Source organism: Lissotriton vulgaris, chromosome 7 (assembly GCF_964263255.1).
Source record: "Lissotriton vulgaris chromosome 7, aLisVul1.2, whole genome shotgun sequence".
NCBI lineage: Eukaryota > Metazoa > Chordata > Amphibia > Caudata > Salamandridae > Lissotriton > Lissotriton vulgaris.
Genome location: NC_141695.1, coordinates 1573093436 through 1573112210, shown reverse-complemented (window position 1 = coordinate 1573112210; position 18775 = coordinate 1573093436). Strand labels below are relative to the sequence as shown.

The 18775-nt window shown below is 43.8% G+C and overlaps 1 protein-coding gene across 2 annotated transcripts in view; it reads right to left on the bottom strand.

Annotated features, from left to right (window-relative positions):
• DOK5 (docking protein 5) overlaps positions 1 to 18456 on the bottom strand; it is a 664757-nt gene extending 646301 nt beyond the window's left edge. Inside the window, exon 1 of one of the 2 annotated variants that reach the window (XM_086929014.1) lies at positions 18237 to 18456. In XM_086929014.1, the coding sequence (XP_086785140.1) occupies positions 18237 to 18302 (66 nt within the window). In that variant the 5' untranslated portion in view covers positions 18303 to 18456. The remainder of the gene's footprint in view (positions 1 to 18236) is intronic. The other variant, XM_086929015.1, reaches the window with a different exon arrangement.
• Between the last annotated feature and the right edge of the window lie 319 nt (positions 18457 to 18775).

Genomic DNA, 18775 nt, shown 5'->3' with positions numbered 1-18775 from the left:
TGATGGATCAAGCCCTGATCTGTTGACTGGGTACGAGTGTTCTGCTTAATTCAGATACTCTGTCCACCACCACCCCCTTTTCTGAATCGTTCCACTTATCGGGGCTGGAGCTCGGCAGTGGGAGCAGGACCCATGTAGCAAATGCAAACAATGTCTTTGATGTCTCTCCAAATGAAGAACCAGCTGGCACTCCAAGAATATCTTTGTCAATTGATTTATTCCACTGGCTGATGCATTTTGACTTTATGGTCTTTTTCAAAGCCAAAATAATGTCCCTATAACCTTTGTCTGTTTGTGGATTTCTACGGTGTTTTAATATTATTTCCTAACTATATTGTCCCTGTAACCTTGTTTTTTTTAGTGAATTGCAATTTTTTTTCTAATTGTTTTTCCTAACTGTAACCTGTAACTTTAGAGAGTGAGTGTGTGAATGGGTATATAGATCAGTAAGTGGGTATGTGAGTGGCTGTATGGGTCTGTGAGTACCTGTGTAAGTGGGTGAGTGGGTGTGAGAGTACCTGTGTTGTTTTGTGAGTGGCTGTGTTGGTCGGTAAACAGACAAAATATTGACTACAAAATATCGAATGGACATAATATCTAGTACAAAATATAGGCTGGACAGAATACGAATGGACAGAATATAGACATCAAAAATATTGTTTTGAAGGTAAGTAATGTAATATCGAATTTTAAAATATAGATAGTCAAATTATCGAAGTTCATAATATAGGTTAAGAAAAATATCGAACTTTTAATAATATTGAATTTTTTATAGTGTATTTTATGTGTTAAAAGTGTTTATTTATGTTATAATGTAATTTAATTAATACATTTAATGTTATTTAAATTTTGCGTAATTTAATTCTGTAGCGGGTTGCGGGTTTATAGGGGAATAGGGTGGGAAGTAATTTAATTATAATGAATTAAATATGTAAATTTATTTATTGGTATGTTTTTTATAATTAATTGTTAATTAATTTTTATTTTGTAATTAATTACATTTTAATTGCCAATTAATTTTATTTAATTGATTAATTGATAATTATGTTAATTTAACTAATTTAACTTCTGTAGCGGGTTGTGGGTTTATAGGGGAGTAGGGTGGGAAGTCATTTAATTATAATTAATTAAATATGTTAATTTATGTAGTGTAATTTAATTATAATTAATTAAATATGTAAATTTATTTATTGGTATTTGTTTATAATTAATTGTTAATAAATTTTTATTTTGTAATAAATACATTTTAATTGCCAATTAATTTTATTTAATTGATTAATTGATAATTATGTTAATTTAACTAATTTAATTTCTGTAGTGGGTTGTGGGTTTATAGTGGAGTAGGGTGGGAAGTAATTTATTTATAATTAATTAAATATGTTAATTTATGTAGTGTAATTTAATTTTAATTAATTAAATATGTAAATTTATTTATTGGTATTTGTTTATAATTAATTGTTAAATTATTTTTATGTGGTAATTAATTAAATTGTAATTGCCAATTAATTTTAATTATTGATTAATTGAAAATTATGTTAATTTAAGTAATTTAATTTCTTTAGCGGGTTGTGGGTTCATATGGGAATAGGGTGGGAAGTAATTTAATTATAACTAATTACATATGTTAATTTTCTGTGTGCATTTATTAGATATTAATTGTTAAGTAACTGTTTAATTACTAATTAATTAATTGTTAATTTGTAATTAATTAGTATTAATAGATAACTAATTGTAATGATTAAATTAAATTAGTATTTGTAATTAATTAATTATTATGTTATATTAAAGTGGTAATTACTTTTAATTAATTTTTTTATAGATAGTAATATAAATATATTTTTAAATAATATATGAAGTATCTACTTTCCCTACTGTTGCACTCACTAGAGTGGGAATAGTAATTTTTACCCCTACACTATCCAACGCTTTCCCTACTGCTGCACTTTCTGGAGTGGGAATAGTAATTTTAACCCCTAGGCTATCCAACGCTTTCCCTACTGTTGCACTCTTTGGAGTGGGAATAGTAATTTTTACCCCTACGCTATCCAACGCTTTCCCTACTGTTGCACTCTCTGGAGTGAGAATAGTAATTTTTAGACCTACGCTATCCAACGCTTTCCCTACTGTTGCACTCTCTGGAGTGGGAATAGTAAGTTTTACCCCTACGCTATCCAACTATTTCCCTACTGTTGCACTCTCTGGAGTGGGAATAGTAATTTTTACCCCTACGCTATCCAACGCTTTCCCTACTTTTGCACTCTCTGGAGTGGGAATAGTAAGTTTTACCCCTACGCTATCCAACTCTTTCCCTACTGTTGCACTCTCTGGAGTGGGAATAGTAATTTTTACCCCTACGCTATCCAACGCTTTCCCTACTGTTGCACTCTCTGGAGTGGGAATAGTAAGTTTTACCTCTACGCTATCCAACGCCTTATCTACTGTTGCACTCTTTGGAATGGGGATAGTAATTTTACACTTCCGCTGTCCTGCGGTAATAATATTGGATAATTTTTAATTATATTATGTTACTATATATATATGTTTTAACAAATATGATTGTAAAAAATGTTATTTATAACTTTAATTAAATATTTAATTATTATAAGGTAATTTAAGTATTTTTAAGTATATTTTAGTAAATCATTTTTAATATTAATGTAATTTAACATTGTGTTTAATAAAAGTCGATATTTTTACAAACTATATTTTTGTAAAAAATATTTTGTAATTTAACATTGTTTTTAATAAAGTTGATATTTTTACAAACTATAATTTTGTAAACGATATTTTTTACTCGATATTTATGTTTTTACCTGTTTGTAGACATTCTGTCTGTCGATATTTTGTCGCCGATATTTTTGTTAGTCAATATTATGTCCCTCGATATTATGGTAGTGAATTGTGTTGGTCTGTGAATGGGTCTATGAGTGCCTGAGTGGATCTGTGAGTGGGGTTGTGAGTGCCTGTGTAGGTCTGTGAGTGGGTCTACAAGTACCTGTGTGGGACTTGCATGGGTCTACGGGTGGCTGAGTGTAGCTGTAATTGGGCGCGTGAGTCTCTAAGTGAATCTATAAGAGGGCACATGTGTGTCTGAATAGGTCTGTGAGTTGGTGCACAGGTGTCTGAGTGGGTCTGTGACTGGGTACATTAGTGTCTGAGTGGGTCTGTAGGTGAATATGTGTGTGTCTGAGTGGGTCTGTGAGTGGGTGCATGAATTTTAGTGGGTTTGTCAGGGGGTACATGAGAATTTCTGTCTCTCTGTGACTGAGTGTGTAAGTGGCAGAATGGGTGTGTGAGTGGGTGTCTGAGTGTCTTTTGTGGGTGTGTCAGTAGCTGTTTGAGTGATTGGGCCAGGACAGAACCTCACCTGCACCTTTATCAAACAAGAGTCCAAGTTTTGCACAAAATATCTACCCAACTGGAGTATTTTCTACTGGTTATTGCTACCTCGTTGGGTAAATGTCTAGTGCGTGTTCTACACTACTTCTGTGCAATGGACCACAAGGAAATGTCTCCAGTGGCCTTGGGTGCATTTCAGCAATGTGATTGTTCCTTGTGTGTCTTTAACCAGAAATATGTGATAACAATCATCCTATATAGAAGACAATGAGTCTACAAAGAGGTAAACCTCCACCAAACAAGGGTCCTCCTTCTTAACTACATGAAGTAAGTGCTGCTTTGTTTGGTGGAAATGTCCTCATATTCCTCAGCATCAAGAAGGCATCACCAAAATCAGCAGAAAACATGATGAGTGGTCTTTTGATAAGCATCCAATCACACTGGCAAAAGGCAAGAAGACCTTTTCCTACTACTAAGGTGAATGGGGAGCGCCCAATGGATGAAGCTTCATGGTTATTTGCTCATGTGCATTAAAGACATTACCATAGACTCTCATCTCACCAGGACAGGACAAGAAAGAGAACCCCTCCTTACTAAAGAGTGGATGGGGCCATGTGCCCCCCCATCTGCAGGCCGATTACCGCCCCTGGGACCCCATATCCCAGGCCCAGCCAGAAATAAATGGGGAGGAGGGCTGCACAGCTCCCTCCATGGCTGATTTTGCCCCCTGGGACTCCATTCCCCAGGAACGGGCCTCTTGCTCTTGGGTGCCAGAGAGCCCACCCAGGACACTCAGTGAACACAGTTGGAGACTGTGGGGAGAGCCTCAATGCACCAGCAGTCCCAGCTGGCTCCCTGCCTTAAGCAGGAGTGGGCATTGCTCCCACACGTAGGGAGCAGCCAAAAAACACCCAGGGCCATTAATGGCTCCAGAAGAGGGGCTGCACAGGTGTTGGTTCCTAGAGCGCGGAGGTCTACTCGGCCCCCCTTTAAATATGTCATTTTAGCCCCAGGGAGGCAGTTGTTCCCGAGGTTTCAAATAGCCCCGGAGAGATGTCCACATGCCCCCCCCCATTCTACAAATCCATTTCCGGGGAGGAGATTGTTCTGTGTGCTCCCTTGAGCCCGTTGAGGGGGGAATGCACCTCTCCACTCCATTATAATTATAAAGCCCCGGAGAGGCAATGGTTCCTGAGTCTCAATAGAGCCTTATGAGGGGGAACCCATGCGCCCCCTATGCTTCAAAAGAAATACTCATGACCCCGGGACCTGGCCCACCCGGGGCTTTATATTATAAACAAGCACTGGAAATCACACAATCATTATTTTCAGCAAATGCACCAATACACCACAATCTTTAGTGAATTTTTTTTTTAAAATGCTTTTTTGTCCTGGCGGGGTCCCATTAGTACCCCAGCACCAAGGCTACAGGGTCAGGGTATTCCTACACTGCCACCTTTTCTTTATTTTTACATTCATTTTTGGGACTTGGCTGAGGCTGCGTCCCAAGATGGCTACCTACATTTCCTGGTTAAAGAGTTGCCAGCTAATCAGATCTCTGCATGAGATCATCATTATTCACAGCCACAGATATACAAATTTAGATTTTCTTTTTATCTCTGAAACTACTGAACAGATGTACACCAAATAACAAAAAGGGTGCTTTCTGGACCAGGAGCTACCATTCTGCTAAATTTGGTGTTACTTCCGTCCAGCAGTTCAGAGTGTAGTCGTGTCTAAAATCTCATGGGAATTATCATGGGAACAAACTTTTTTTGCACCCCCCCCTTTTCTTTGCCCCTGCTTTACGGATCACCCAAAACTTTCCATGCATAATAAGACTCACCAACACACTTTTTTTCTCATTTCATGGAGATTTGTCAACCAACATCAAAGATATAGGCAAGTCAAAAAACTATGTTTCTATGGGAACTATGTCTTAACTATAACTACCTACCGGGGGGTGGCTTGGACGATGAAGATGATGGACGTGTGAGCGAGGAGCTCCACACCAGCCGATCACTTCTCCTGTTGTAACCTGCAACCATCTTTCAGCATCCCCTCCACCGGCCGAGTGCTGGAGGTAGTCAGGAGGGCACTCGGTCCGATTTCTGGGGCTTTCGGAGCTGTGCGCTGAACACCGCAGCGGCAGCCGGAGTTTGGCGGACTAAGGCTGTACGGGCTGACTCCCGGGGTGGCCTCGGTTTCACTTCACATCCCGGTGGGGAGGCCGCGCTAGCCAGTGTGGTCCTTATCCAGACGCTGGTGCCTATGACAGAGTCGGAGACTGGCTGCGAGAGGACGCCACCTGCCTGTGAGCTGCTGGGAGCACAGAGATCGGCGTTGAGGGTCTTCCAGAGCTGCGATATGGAACCCGGAGCGACTGGGGCCTTCACCGGAGGATCACCCCTGCCGAAGTGGTGGCGACGCCCTGCAAGGTACCAGGAGGTCGAGTGACTGAGCAACGCTGTGCGTGAACTGGAGCTTCCGGGAGCAAGACTGCGAGGCCAGGGACCTCAGGGGCAAGGAGCTCAGCGGGAGTATGGGGATGGAGACGGACCCCCGTGAACGTGTGCAGCTGGCATTCTTGCCCCTCCCTGCTCTGGGCTGGTGTTGGTGAGGTCCTCGCTGCCTCCGCTCGAACTCCTGGTTGCAGCCCACTCCTACCATTGCCTCGGATGGTGTCTTTGCTGTGGGATACCGGCACACATGGACACTCTCATTCTGCCGCGCTGAGGGGCAACCTGCGTCTAGCACCCTACCACCGACACTGGGTTACAGCCTCTTCTGTCCGGTGGGTGGCAAGCAGGGCTCCACTTTAACGCATAGTCCGGCAGTTTGATGGAGCGGCAGGGTGTCCTGGGCCCTCACATACACCCCGCCTTTAAGACTCTGTGCTGACCGGATGAATCGGACAACGACGTTGCCTCCTGGTCCGGAATATTCATCAACAGGGAGGGGCAGAGAGGTTGGTGGTCTGGGCAGCCGGAGGGCCGCTGGGACTCAGGCGACGGCTAGACTCCCGAGAGCGGGCACTGAAGCCTGGATCCCCCACGAGGCGGAGGCCTGCGCACCTGATCGGACCCTGTGGTGAGCGGGTGCGAGCCCCTGGGTGCGGCAGAAGACGGGGAGCGCAGATAAAGCTTGCGCTATCACCTACAGCGACACCCACAGCTATCACCCACAGTGACCGTGGTGGGTGGTCCTTTACTGACCGGGGGTTCACCATCATAAGGGTTTTTTCATTGTTGTGTTTATGACCGGGTTTGATCATAGAGAAGCGGGAAGTTTTGTACACCAAGCGGCTGGGGTGGGGACCTTGGTTGCTGGGATGTTTCTTGGTTTGATGCAGTGGGAATAGCTGAGATCCAACAACATTTATGGTTCCTAACATGGAACATTAGAGGGATTATGTCCATGGCGAAGCGCTGTAATATTTACTCATGCTTGCGGCGTAGGGACATCCACATAGCATTCTTGCAGCAAACCCACCTAAACAGCAAGGAAGCTGGGAGACTGAAAAGACGGTGGAGGGGCCAGGTATTTGCGACTACCTGTTCAGCCTTTGCTAGGAGGGTATTGATCAGGGTCAAACTAGGGGTCCCCTTTGCAGTAAAAAGAACATGGGCGGACGATGGAGGCCGATATGTCCTGGTGGCTGGGAGATTGGCAGGTCGCGAAGTTACACTGGGAACTGTCTATGCCCCTAATCAGGATCAGGTTGGCTTTTTGTACCTCTTTTTTGCTATATTGGCGAGTAGTGTACAGGACAATCTAATTCCTTGGGGGAGATTTTAACTGTGTTGCGAATGTTGATCTAGATCGTTCGCACCAGGCTTTGCTGGGGTCCCCTACTCGCCGCAATGCTCTGAGGTTCCGTGCCTGGATGGAGCATTGGGGGCTTGTGGATACATGGCGGCTACAACATGATAGTCATAGGGAATTTTCCTTCTTTTCCTCAGTGCACCAAGTGCACACGCGCCTTGACATGTTTTTATGTTCCCCTGCTTTTAATAATATTATCACACATTCAGAGTACCTGGGCCATACACTGTCAGACCACAGTCCATTACTGATTACGCACCAGCTATTAGGACGGTGTCCCCTAATCCCCACCTGGAGACTTAATACGGTGCTGCTAGACGATGACCCATTTCGGTATTCACTACATACTCTACTTGAAACTTATATCCCTATTAATACTAATACTGCATCCCCAGTGGGAGTGGAATGGGAGGCGTTTAAAGTGGTGGTGTGCAGCCACTGCTTGGACAGGCAACTGGGGTCTATAGGGAGCTCCGGCAGGAGGTACTTCAACTGGAAGGCGACCTACGAAGGTTAGATAATCTTCAAGGCACCGGGGGGACATCCCATCTGGAGCTGTAGGAGGCCCGCAAACATTACGATGTGACCATGGGTCGCCTACGCTGCTACAACTATAACGAGTATCTTGACAGGGTGCAGAGAGAGTAGAGGAAGGCAGGCCATCTCCTGGCTAGATTGATCCAGCCCAAGCTGGGTGGCTCTCCTATTAACCAACTGGCAGTGGAGGATGGTGTGCTACAACTTTATGCGGCCCCGGCATCAGTCCCTTGTTCCGCGATAAGGGAGTTCCTGGATCTGCTACCGCTTAGGGTGCTGGAGGATGAGGATAGGGAGGAGCTGGGAGATCCAATCACCCTGCAGGAAATTCAGGCTGCTATACATGGGCTGGCATTGGGTAAGACGCTGGGACTGGATGGACTCCCAGTCCAGTTTTACCAGCACTTCTTAGAAAATACTTGCACCACAACTGGTTAGGGTGTATGCGGATGTCTACGAGAGTGGGGTGCAGCCTGCCTCCGCTCGGAGTGCTCTAGTCATTCCTCTTCCAAAAACTAAGTCGCCGATGGCTGGGGTCAAGGACTATGGGCCCCATTCCGTGCTTTCCTTAGACTTCAAGAATCTGAGCAAGGTACTAGCCGGCAGATTAGTCCCACATATGCAACGGCTGGTACACCCAGATCAGAATGGGTTTATTCCTACCCGCAAAACCTTCTATAATCTCCCTAGGCTTTACTCTGTTCTGTACCATGCCAATGCCCTGTGCTACCTCCAGGCTGAAGTGCTTTCCATCGACCTGGAAAAAGCTTTTGATACAGTGGAATGGGGGTATCTGTTTGAAGTAATTAGGAGAATGAGGCTGGGAGAGGACTGAATCTGTGGGATACGGTTGTTATATGCAGCGCCCACTGCCAGGGTCTGCACGGGCAGGACGATATCCAGGGAGTATGGTGTGTATCGGGGGACTAGACAAGGGTGCCCGCTCTCCCCCCTCCTTTTCGTCTTGGCGATTGAACCCATAGCCAAAAGGCTTCGCCAGGGGGTGACGGGATTGGACTGGACTCTGCTGGATGGCTACATTATGTCTCCCTCTATGCCAATGACCTTCTGGTGTATCTGAGGGATGCAGTTGTGGGCACTCTGACAGTAATACGGATATTGGATGATTTTGCCAGTCTATCGGGTCTGCGTGTTAATAAAAAGAAGAGGTACCTATTCCCAGTAGCTGGTCCCCTCCCTAGACCGGATGCTCTGACACCCAATATTGTTTGGGCACGGAACACATTTAAGTAGCTGGGCATACAAGTGTTCCATTCGCTTGTGGATTTGAAGGAGGGTAATCTGAGAAAAGCGGTGCGCTCTTTACATGTGTGTGTCCACTTTTGGGGTACCCTGCAGCTGCCAGTGATGTCCCGGGTTTCTCTATCCAAGATGGTCATGCTCCCTTGTTTGCTGTACTTCTTTGTCAACCTTCCGGTCCTTCTACCTAGTGGTTGGTTCCACCCCCTGAACGCCCTGGTCCGAGACTTGGTGAGGGGAGAGAGTCGTATCCGAGTGTCCTTGGCAACGCTACTGCACCCAACTGCTGAAGGGTGGCTAGGAGTGCCGAATTTTGAATATTACATGTTGGCTGGTCAGTTGCAGTGGCTAGCACAATGGATAATAGAGGTTAACGGAGAGGGGACTTTTCTGTCCCTCCCAGAAGCCCATCCCAGATTAGTTACGGCAAAAGTGCTAAAACCAATAACTCCCACACCGTACTGTTCTCTATTGCAACGTACTGCCTTTCAGGCCTGACGGAGATGTGGGAATATAGGAGGGCAACCTACTGAGTATACCCCTGTTTTGCTTTTGGTGGGCCTACCGCACGGAAATCCCTAATCTGTATTTACTGCTGAGCAATTGGCCCCCTGGATGGATGTAGGGCTCGATACTATTGGTGATTGTTTCTTTCACAAGTGCCTAATTTCTTTTGATGGCCTTGTTGACGACTGTGGTCTGCCTTCAAGACAGTTTTTGCATTATGAAGCCCTGGCCCGAACCTTTGCACAGTTGTGGGGGGTAGGTAGACGTGAGCCGGATACCCATCCGGTGATCCATGCCTTGTTCACGCTTAGAAATTCAAGGGACCTAGTGAAATGGTTCTATGTGGCTCTCCAGGAGGCCACAGCGAGTCCATTGACCAGATTACATGCTAAATGGGACGTGATTGGGGGGAAGGGTGTTAACAGATGCGGTATGGCGAAGAGTTTTGCACTACCCCAAGAAGATCTCTCCGAACTCCCGCCTCAAATATCTACAGTTTAATTACACGCATATGGCTCACATGACCCTACATTGACTTAACGTGGCATATGGAGGTGAGGTTCGTTCTTGCCCCAGATGTTGCATCCGGATGCTGAATTTGGCCATATGATTTGGGAATGTGGAGTCTTGCAGCCTTTCTGGCAGATGTACTGGGCAGGGATCTACCCCTCACAATCCAGACGTGTATCTTAGGTCTTTTTCCTAGACCACCGAAGCTTAAGAAAGGGAACAGACTTATAGAATTGGCACTGGGGCTAGCAAAACGTTGTATTGCGCTGGGTTTGAAATCTACAGGGGGACCACAATTTGCATATTGGCATAGAGATGTTGTGGAGTGGGGTGGAGCGGATGGCAGAGCACTCGCCTGGGAGGAAACTAAGGGCATGAGGAGACTTCCCATGGCAGGCTAGTGGAGGGAGGTGCTGGCAACCTGGGAGAACCCAGAGGGACGGGAGGCTGGGTTGATAGATACCGGTCCCGAGTCGGATATGAGCGCGCGCCCAGGGGTGCCCGAGTTTGAATCTCCTGTTGCCATCTCAGTTGGCTTGGTGCCCAGACAGTGCAACGAGTCTAAAGGTTGTGCGGCAGAAGCATTTGCTGACTTATTGTGAATCTGGGGGCAGTAACCTTAGTTGCAGCTATAGGACCCTTCCTTGAGTGTTAACCTGCTGGTCCCCTGCTGTAACTACTTCATATATTGTGTCCTCACCACTAGCTGCACTGGAAATATTTGCTATGATTCCTCCTCTCCTTAAAGTCTTTCATTTGTTTGGTTCCTTTTTTTTCTTTGCCTCAGTTGGGTATCCTTAACTGACTGATGTTGATTTTTGCGTTGTTTGGGCATTTTGAATAATTGGTGATTGATCCCAAACTGACCATTATATGGCACTAGGTGCTCTGGATCATGCACTGAGAAGGTAGACGTTGCTATAATTTGTGGTTCTCCTGATATTTACTTTTAGGAATGTCTTGCCTTTGCATATTTTTATGAAAACATGTATTCTGAAAAATTGAAAATGCCAATAAAGAAATATTTTTTTTTAAACCTATAACTACCTACTGGCAACCACCAGTAGGTAATATACATACGCATTCTAATACAAAGTCATATATATATGGAATAAGGTATCCCCTGCCTTACAATATAAGGCTATTTCAAGTCCCAGAGGAGGTCCATATCGAATAACGAGGCTCATTATATACCTACGCAGTGACAATTAGAAAGTTGATATTTATGGCAACGTGTTTATGTTTAGCACTCCTTGGGCAGTTATAGACAAGTTGGCAACTTTCTGCATATTTGTACAGCACCTTTTAAAAAACAAAAACTGGCTCTTATTAAACGTGATTCTTATTTTTTTGTTTAACAAATATCTAACAGCTTTTTTGATGAATTTCGTTTTGCACTAGGGTGTCTATGTTTATTCTTCATATTTAGAAACATTCTCTTTATTTCATAAGAAAGAGCTGCACACCAAGGATTTAAGGGGTTTGTGTGAAAGCTGATATTGTGACCATGTATTTTACTTAATAAATTACCCCCTGCTGTACTTGATAATGATATTGCAAGCCACCTAGGAATTACATATCTGTATAACGTAATTTTGCCCTAAGACTCATTACTCTATATGGAACTCCTCTGGGACGTGCAATAACCTTAAATTGTAAAGCAGGGGATATCCAATCCCATATGTATTACTTTTATTACCTCTTTAAGGAAAGCAATGTGCGTACAGCTGGGCCTTCGTAATATCTTATTTGCTGGGTAAGTAACTAAAAGTAGTGAACCATTAAAAGTACACTGAATTCATCTTGTCAATCCCATTTCAATATATGCATGATCTAAAAAAGTTGCACATAACAGAGCTTGCCATTTTCTCTTAATTTACATTAGATTGAACATTAATTAGAATTCCACCTAGTTGCAATGAATGATTACATCATTTTGCACAGTCATCAATTAATAATGACTCAACTTGCAAACGAAAAACATATTATCGAAGAAAACAAGAGATTGATAAGCTATTCCTCCTTCCTTTTAAGCATTTTGTAAACTATTTGATTTTATTTGAACGAGATTTATAATACGCAATAATTGCACAAGGGCATCAAGGCGCTATAGTCGCAGAGGTGAGGAACTGCCCCTTGAAGTAAAACCAACAGACACGATAAGTAATCCTATAGCATGAAAAGCCAAGTCTTTAAGGCATTTCTAAAGTGGAATGAGATCTAATCCTGGTAAGAAATATTAGTGGCGAGTTCCAAAGTCTTGCAACGAAGAAGGTTCTGCCTCCCCATGTCTTCTCTTGAAATCTGGGCACTGTCACCAAGTTAAAGTGGTCAGAGCAGATAGTTCTCCCGGGGATGTAGCTATGAAAAATATCCTTGATTCCTGATGGGCAGGTCTGAAAGAGGCCCTTGTGCACTAAGCAGATGGCCTTAAATATAATGTGTTTACTTATAGGAAGCCAATGAAGGTCATGCAATCCCTGGGACGCAGGCTCCTGTTTTGGAATGTCCAGGATGTGACTGGCCAGTGCTTTCTGGACTTGGGGTAATTTGGCTTGAGTGCTCTTGTTGATCTCCAGATATGTCATTATAGTAGTCGATTTTAAACATGAGTAGGATAAAGGGAAAAAAATCTTCAATATTTTAACCCCTTCCATGCTGATGACGAACCCCAGCCGTCATGCACTACGGTGCTCGTGTGCTGATAACGGCTGGGGTTCGTCACGGCCCGCCCCTGTTCGTGTTGTTTACAGCACACCAGGGGAATCGCGGCCGCATGGAAGGGGTTAATCAGCCAGAAACATGTTGACACAACACACTTGGCCTGAAGATCTAACGAGGGCTTACAGTCCAGCATCGCCCTTAGGTTCTTAGCCCTCTCTGTATAGTCTCCAGAGTGTCAGGCCACCAATTATTATTCCAGACGGAGGTATGTGCTGCAAAGAGCAGTACCTCCGACCACACCCCATTGCGTTTCGGGTAGTTCCTCCCCATCTACTCAGCGACTGTTATCATACAATGATTGAAATTGGTTGCAATATCTACTATGTCTTTTGAAATTTACACAATGAGCTGTATGTCATCTGCTTAAGACACCACCTGTAGCTCAAATGAATGAATAATCTTTCCAAGGGGGGTCACGTACAGGTTAAAACGCATAGGGCTTAAAGATGAGCCCTGCTGCACTCCACATGGCAGGGGAAAAGGGTCTAATAGATAATGGTTCACTGCAAACCTGTGGGATAAATGGAAAGAGGACAGTACTTACAGCGCTCTGCCAAAGAAAATGAGTTCCTGGAGACGACTGATCAGCAGCGATGGGGAGATGGTGTCAAAGGCTGCGGACAGATCCAACAGGATCAATGCTGATCCTCGTCCTGCATCCATAAACCGCCTAACCCTATCTGTAGCCACCACCAAAATAACTTTGGTACCGTGATATTCCTGGAATCCATACGGTGATACATCCAACCAGTTCTGCTCTTCCCCATAGGCCATCAAGTGGTTTTTAAGATGTTTTTACCAAGATCTTTGCAGTAAATTGGAGGTGGGCGATGGGTCAGACGTTTTTACAGTTGTTGTGGTCAAGGTTAGGTTTCTTGAGGCTTCACTAATGTCTCCTTCCGCAGTCAAGGGTAGCCCGCAGAAGTGATGGCTTTGTTCATTATGGATGAGAGAGGCTGCATTATCACCTTCACCATCATATGAAGAAATTTAGAAGCACAGATTTCTGGAGCAGGCCCGAATTAGTAATAGGTAGGTGCTTCTCCCCCAGTTCTGGTGTGGGGGATAAGCTGTGAGCCTATTAGGGGTTATTTTCAAAGATTCAGAGAGAATAGGAGGCTCTGGCTGTCCCTCACTTCTTAAGGGCACTGTAATGTAATGATACATGCCACGCCGCGTGTTACATCTCGCGGCGTGGACTTGGTTCGTGTTGACTCCATGACGTGGGTTTTGGCTCGTGTTGAATTCTCAAGCCAGAACCCGCGTTTAGAGTTAACGGCCCGCGCATACCTTTGTTGTGTTTTGAAAGTGTGTACTCCCGTGCATGGTCGGCTGAGTCATTCGGTTAGCCATTGTAACCGCCGGCTTCCCGATGACCAGACGCTCATGTACGGGTGGAGTTAATCTTCGTGAATTAAACTTCACTTACCAGTTCCTCGTCTGCTTTCTGTTTATTCACCACAGGCACTGAATCGTCCACAGCTGTTATTCACGATTTGAGCTCCTTATAGAAGTTAGCAATCTTAGATTGGAAGAAATACATGAGCTACCTGCATTGCTCTTTTGAGCCTAATGTGACAGCAGGCATCAGAGGGGTAGATAACTGCATAACAGTTTTAAAAAGAGCTGTAGGGAAATGTGTGGCCTCAATTACTAGTATAGTATTTAGCATTTTCCTCTGTAAGCGCCCTCTTATAGTCTCTGTTCATAGACTTCTAAGCATTGTTTTCTTGCTCCTCATAATTCCTTCTTCAGACACGTTCCTGGTAATGGCAGGCTTACCTCAGCAACCTCAGTCTGTCTCAGAACCAGGGAGCTTTCCTCTTCAGCTCTGCTTCCCAGATGAAGGCTACCTTATATGCTGCTTCCCCTGGTCAGGCTGAGAAATCCACTGCCTCTCTGTCCACATCCTTCAGAACAGCCAAGGGCATGCTATCCAACACATTAATGAGGGATTTGGCTGACATCCCCTTCCAGTCCTTCCTCCGAATCCTGGAGTGGACCGTAGTGTCCCTCATAAGGGGGGAAGGCAGTTTAAGGAGACTGCTGGAGAGTCAGACCTGCTAAGGGGGAGCACAGATTGAAAAGCCAACCTGGGATCATTGGAAATGAAGCCATAAAGGGTAAGTCTAGCCACGTGAGTGGGGCCCGAGACCAGCTGTAGCAGCTGGTCACACAGGCCAGGATCTCTTTAAGAGAGATGGTTTCTCGATTCGTTCTATCCTCAAGATGGAAGTTAAAGTCTCCCAGAATGGATAAGTATCAATTTCCCAAGTGAGGCTCTATTTGATTCGCCATTTCTGATTGTAAAAGCGTCCTGGGACCAGGGGGGGTCTATAAATTAGCATACCCGAGAAGGAGATGGAGGGAGAAATTTTGATCTTAAAATAGAGCGATTCACAGGTGCTGCTACAGCTGCTGGTCACCAGGTGGTATTGTGACTTATAAATCACTGCCAACCCTCCTCCTGGCCTGACTGCACTATCAAGTCTGAGGATTAGGAGGGGGGATAGCAACCACTAAGTCCGGGACCAAAGCTTCTTTGGCCCAGCCTTCTGTGATGAGAACACAGTCAGGTTTGTGTGCCGACAAAAAGTCTCCTAGTTCTACTTTGTGTTTTACCATGGACCTCGCATTAATTAGAGACTTTTTAAGGGTGGGTTCCAACCTCTTTGAATTTTCAGATACCAAGGCAGTTTTTATAGCCCTATGGCAGTTGTCCTGTGCGGAAGGGATAGCTCAAAACCACAGGTAGTACACAAGCTGTGCCTGTAGTCATTTATATCGTCAAAGCATAATGCTGTAACATGCTTAGACTCATCCTCTCAACATAGATTCAAGAGCTTATCTCATAGGTGGAGGCTTACCTAGGCTGGCTGGACCAGGGGTTCGAAGGAAGTGAGCGGACATTGACGCGTGCAGATGGTCTTGCCTTTGATGTTCCTTTGGGACGCTGGCGGCTCGTCCGCGCTCTCATTGTCTTTAAGCAGTGTCTCCTATTCGACCAACTACAGCGCTAATGGTCCACAATGGCCCCCTCCCGTTCAACCAGGAGGTGGGCATACTGGCTTAAAGACGCCACCATGACATTATCTTTAAATATCTACTCCAGTTTTCTAGAAAAAGTTGCTTTTTCTAGAGTAGTAATTGTATGTCCTATTCTCATAACTATTGTTTATGTTTTTGTACTGTCTCCTATGTAATTTTTTTCTGTTTATATCAGAGTGAGTGTCACATATAAAAAAGGATAGCGCATATGTATTTATTTTTTCGCATATGTACACAGTGCTATATTGCTACAGTTTAATAAGCAGCCTGAGGCACACACTCTATTAAATAAACAAATACATCATAAATAAATCAATAAATAAATACATTCAAATTATTAGTAAATCAACATGGAGAGGAGAAACACACTTCTGTAGAAAACAAGTGAGTAAACCAAGAGTTCACGTTCAATGTAACCATTTTACAAATTCATAGTGATTTCAAAGAGACATTGCAATAGTAAAGTGCAGCAGTTCCTTTAAATTACCATAATCCAGGAAGGTAACTACTCTTTCAAATAAATAACCATTTGTCTTGGTTTAGCGTAAGACCTCATCTCATTAATAATTCATATTCAAATAATACATAATGTATACATTTGTCTCCCTTAAGGAATATTCACGCAGTCTATTGTCTTCCGGGTGCTGCACTTCTAAGAACACTGAACAGCCTTACCGAGAAAAGGCAATCTCGTGAATAGTGTGTTTACAGTAGGAAAACACACAGATACAAGTGGACTCTTTAAAGGAAATAGAACTGTTAAGTCAAGCATCATTGGTTGAAGTAGACATGGTGCTATGAAATTCTGAGGAGCTACTTGTCCGCATATGGAATTTAAATGAGAGAAGCTCTTCCTCTAGTGAACAACAACTTTCATTATTTTCTCATTTACAATGCTGTCACATTTTACATAGATTGCATTACGGCACGCGGGCTTTTGCATGAGAATCTAATACATATTTTATAGTCTCTGGCATGCTTGTTTTTTGCAATTTCATGATAGTATATGAAAAATAAGCCATGGTATAAATATATAAAAATGGAAAACATTTCTGCCCGCCTTCATAGTCCAAGTTCTGAAGTTAATAACATACACAAAAGCAAATACACACGTGAACCACAAGAAATGAATTTATTTTATCATAAGCAGCTAAATGTAAGCACATTTGTTATCAAACTTCAGAATAAAACGTTTCACTCTACCTTTCTAGGAAGAGGTACAGTCTCTTTCTCTCTTTCTCTCTCTCTCTCTCTCTCTCTCTCTCTCTCTCTCTCTCTCTCTCTATCCCTCTCTCTCTCTCTCTCCCTCACTCACACACATACACCCTCAGATATGCAGGTACTCCCCACTCACTCCTTTCATATATTTGTATTTGAAATCATAGTAGGCAGCCTACTGCAGTGGCGTAGCCAGTGAGTCATTGGCACTACTCCAAAGAAGGAAATGCCTGCCCCCGCCCCCCTGCCGGTTGAATTTCAAATATAGTAATAATCAAGTGTCAATGGGCACCTCAGGCCACTGCGCCCCGGTGCCACAGCACCTGTCGCACCAATGGAAATACGCCCCTGGCCTTCTCCTGTCATTCTTTTCATACAGTCTTGCTAAATAGGTATTTTTCGTCATTCATCTTCTCACCGTACATATATTGCTAATTCCACATTTACCAATAAATCAAAAGAAATGTAATGAATAATATTTATGGCAACTTAAGGCTTAATCATATTCATTCTTAAACAACATTTGTCATTTTTATGTTATTATAATTAACTCATTATTTACTGTGTTTTCGAAGTACACGGCCTTAGCTTTACGCGTGACACAAAGTGGATTGTTATAAAGTATGTTTCAGACATACATGCGCGAACCCGCTAACTTGTGCGCGCGTGCACCCTCGACAGACGGGCACACACACACCTCAGAGCACGCACGTGGGTGACAGCACCAGGGCGGAAACTGTACAAGAGTTGTGTAATTCTCTCGTTCCAAAAACAATCACAATGAAAAGTAATCCCTTTTCCAATGTTGGCACATGTACTCTTTACTACCCTCCCCCACCGCAAATTCTGTTATGCATTTTTCCAGAGGCTCAAACAGAAGCAAAAACCACATGCCGCCCTCTAAACCCGTTTTCTGCTGAAGATGTATTTTATCCAGTATTCTTCAAAGCCATTTCTCCCCTGCTAGTATTTAAAAAGCCTAATGCATCAAGTGGAAAGTTATTGACAGCCAGGAAATAAGAGCTCTTTACAATGGAGGCGTTTTTAACAGGGACTGGTAATCTCGTGAGTGCAGGGATTCTGTTAACATAGACAGATTTGAGCTATTGATTTTGTCATAAGATATTATACTTATTAGAATGCATTAAGATTTAAATTAAGAGTCGGCCATTTCATTGCTACACGAGGGTCTGAAGCCGAATTATTTCTGAAGAGGCAAGAATACACCGGCAATTGGAACCATCCAAGGAAGATGAAAATATACTTACACCTAAGCGTCTGCTCCTTATCTTCACATATCCTTGCCTGACGACGTCATTAAAATTAGAAGCCATTCTTTAAAGGCATATGGAGAACGTAATTCGCAATCGTAAAAGTTCAGGTAATCCGTGGTTTCCGATATCATTTGCAAATTGGCGTCAGCGCCGTCCTTTCGACCACGCGAAGAGCAGCATGTCTCCTTTGTTGTTTTTTAATCCACTTGTCGCGAGAGAAAAGGGAGCTGCGGGGGAAAAACGCAGAAAATGAAAGCGCAAGAAGTAATGAGCCTGAAGCCGCATCAGCTGAGAGGACTGTCTGACTACATAGTGGAATGCACCACTCCGCTGAAGAGGGTTGTAATGCTGCAGGGAGAAGCCTTTCTGTTCGGCACCGATGGTTCACCCTGAAAAGCAGATGCACATGCATTCACCCAAGCTGCCTAACCATTCCAGGAAGCAGTAGGTCTGTAGATTCAAACACGAAAAAGATCACCAAGCTGTGGGCGTGGTGTGTCTGTCTATCTGTCTATCTATTTATATTTAATTGG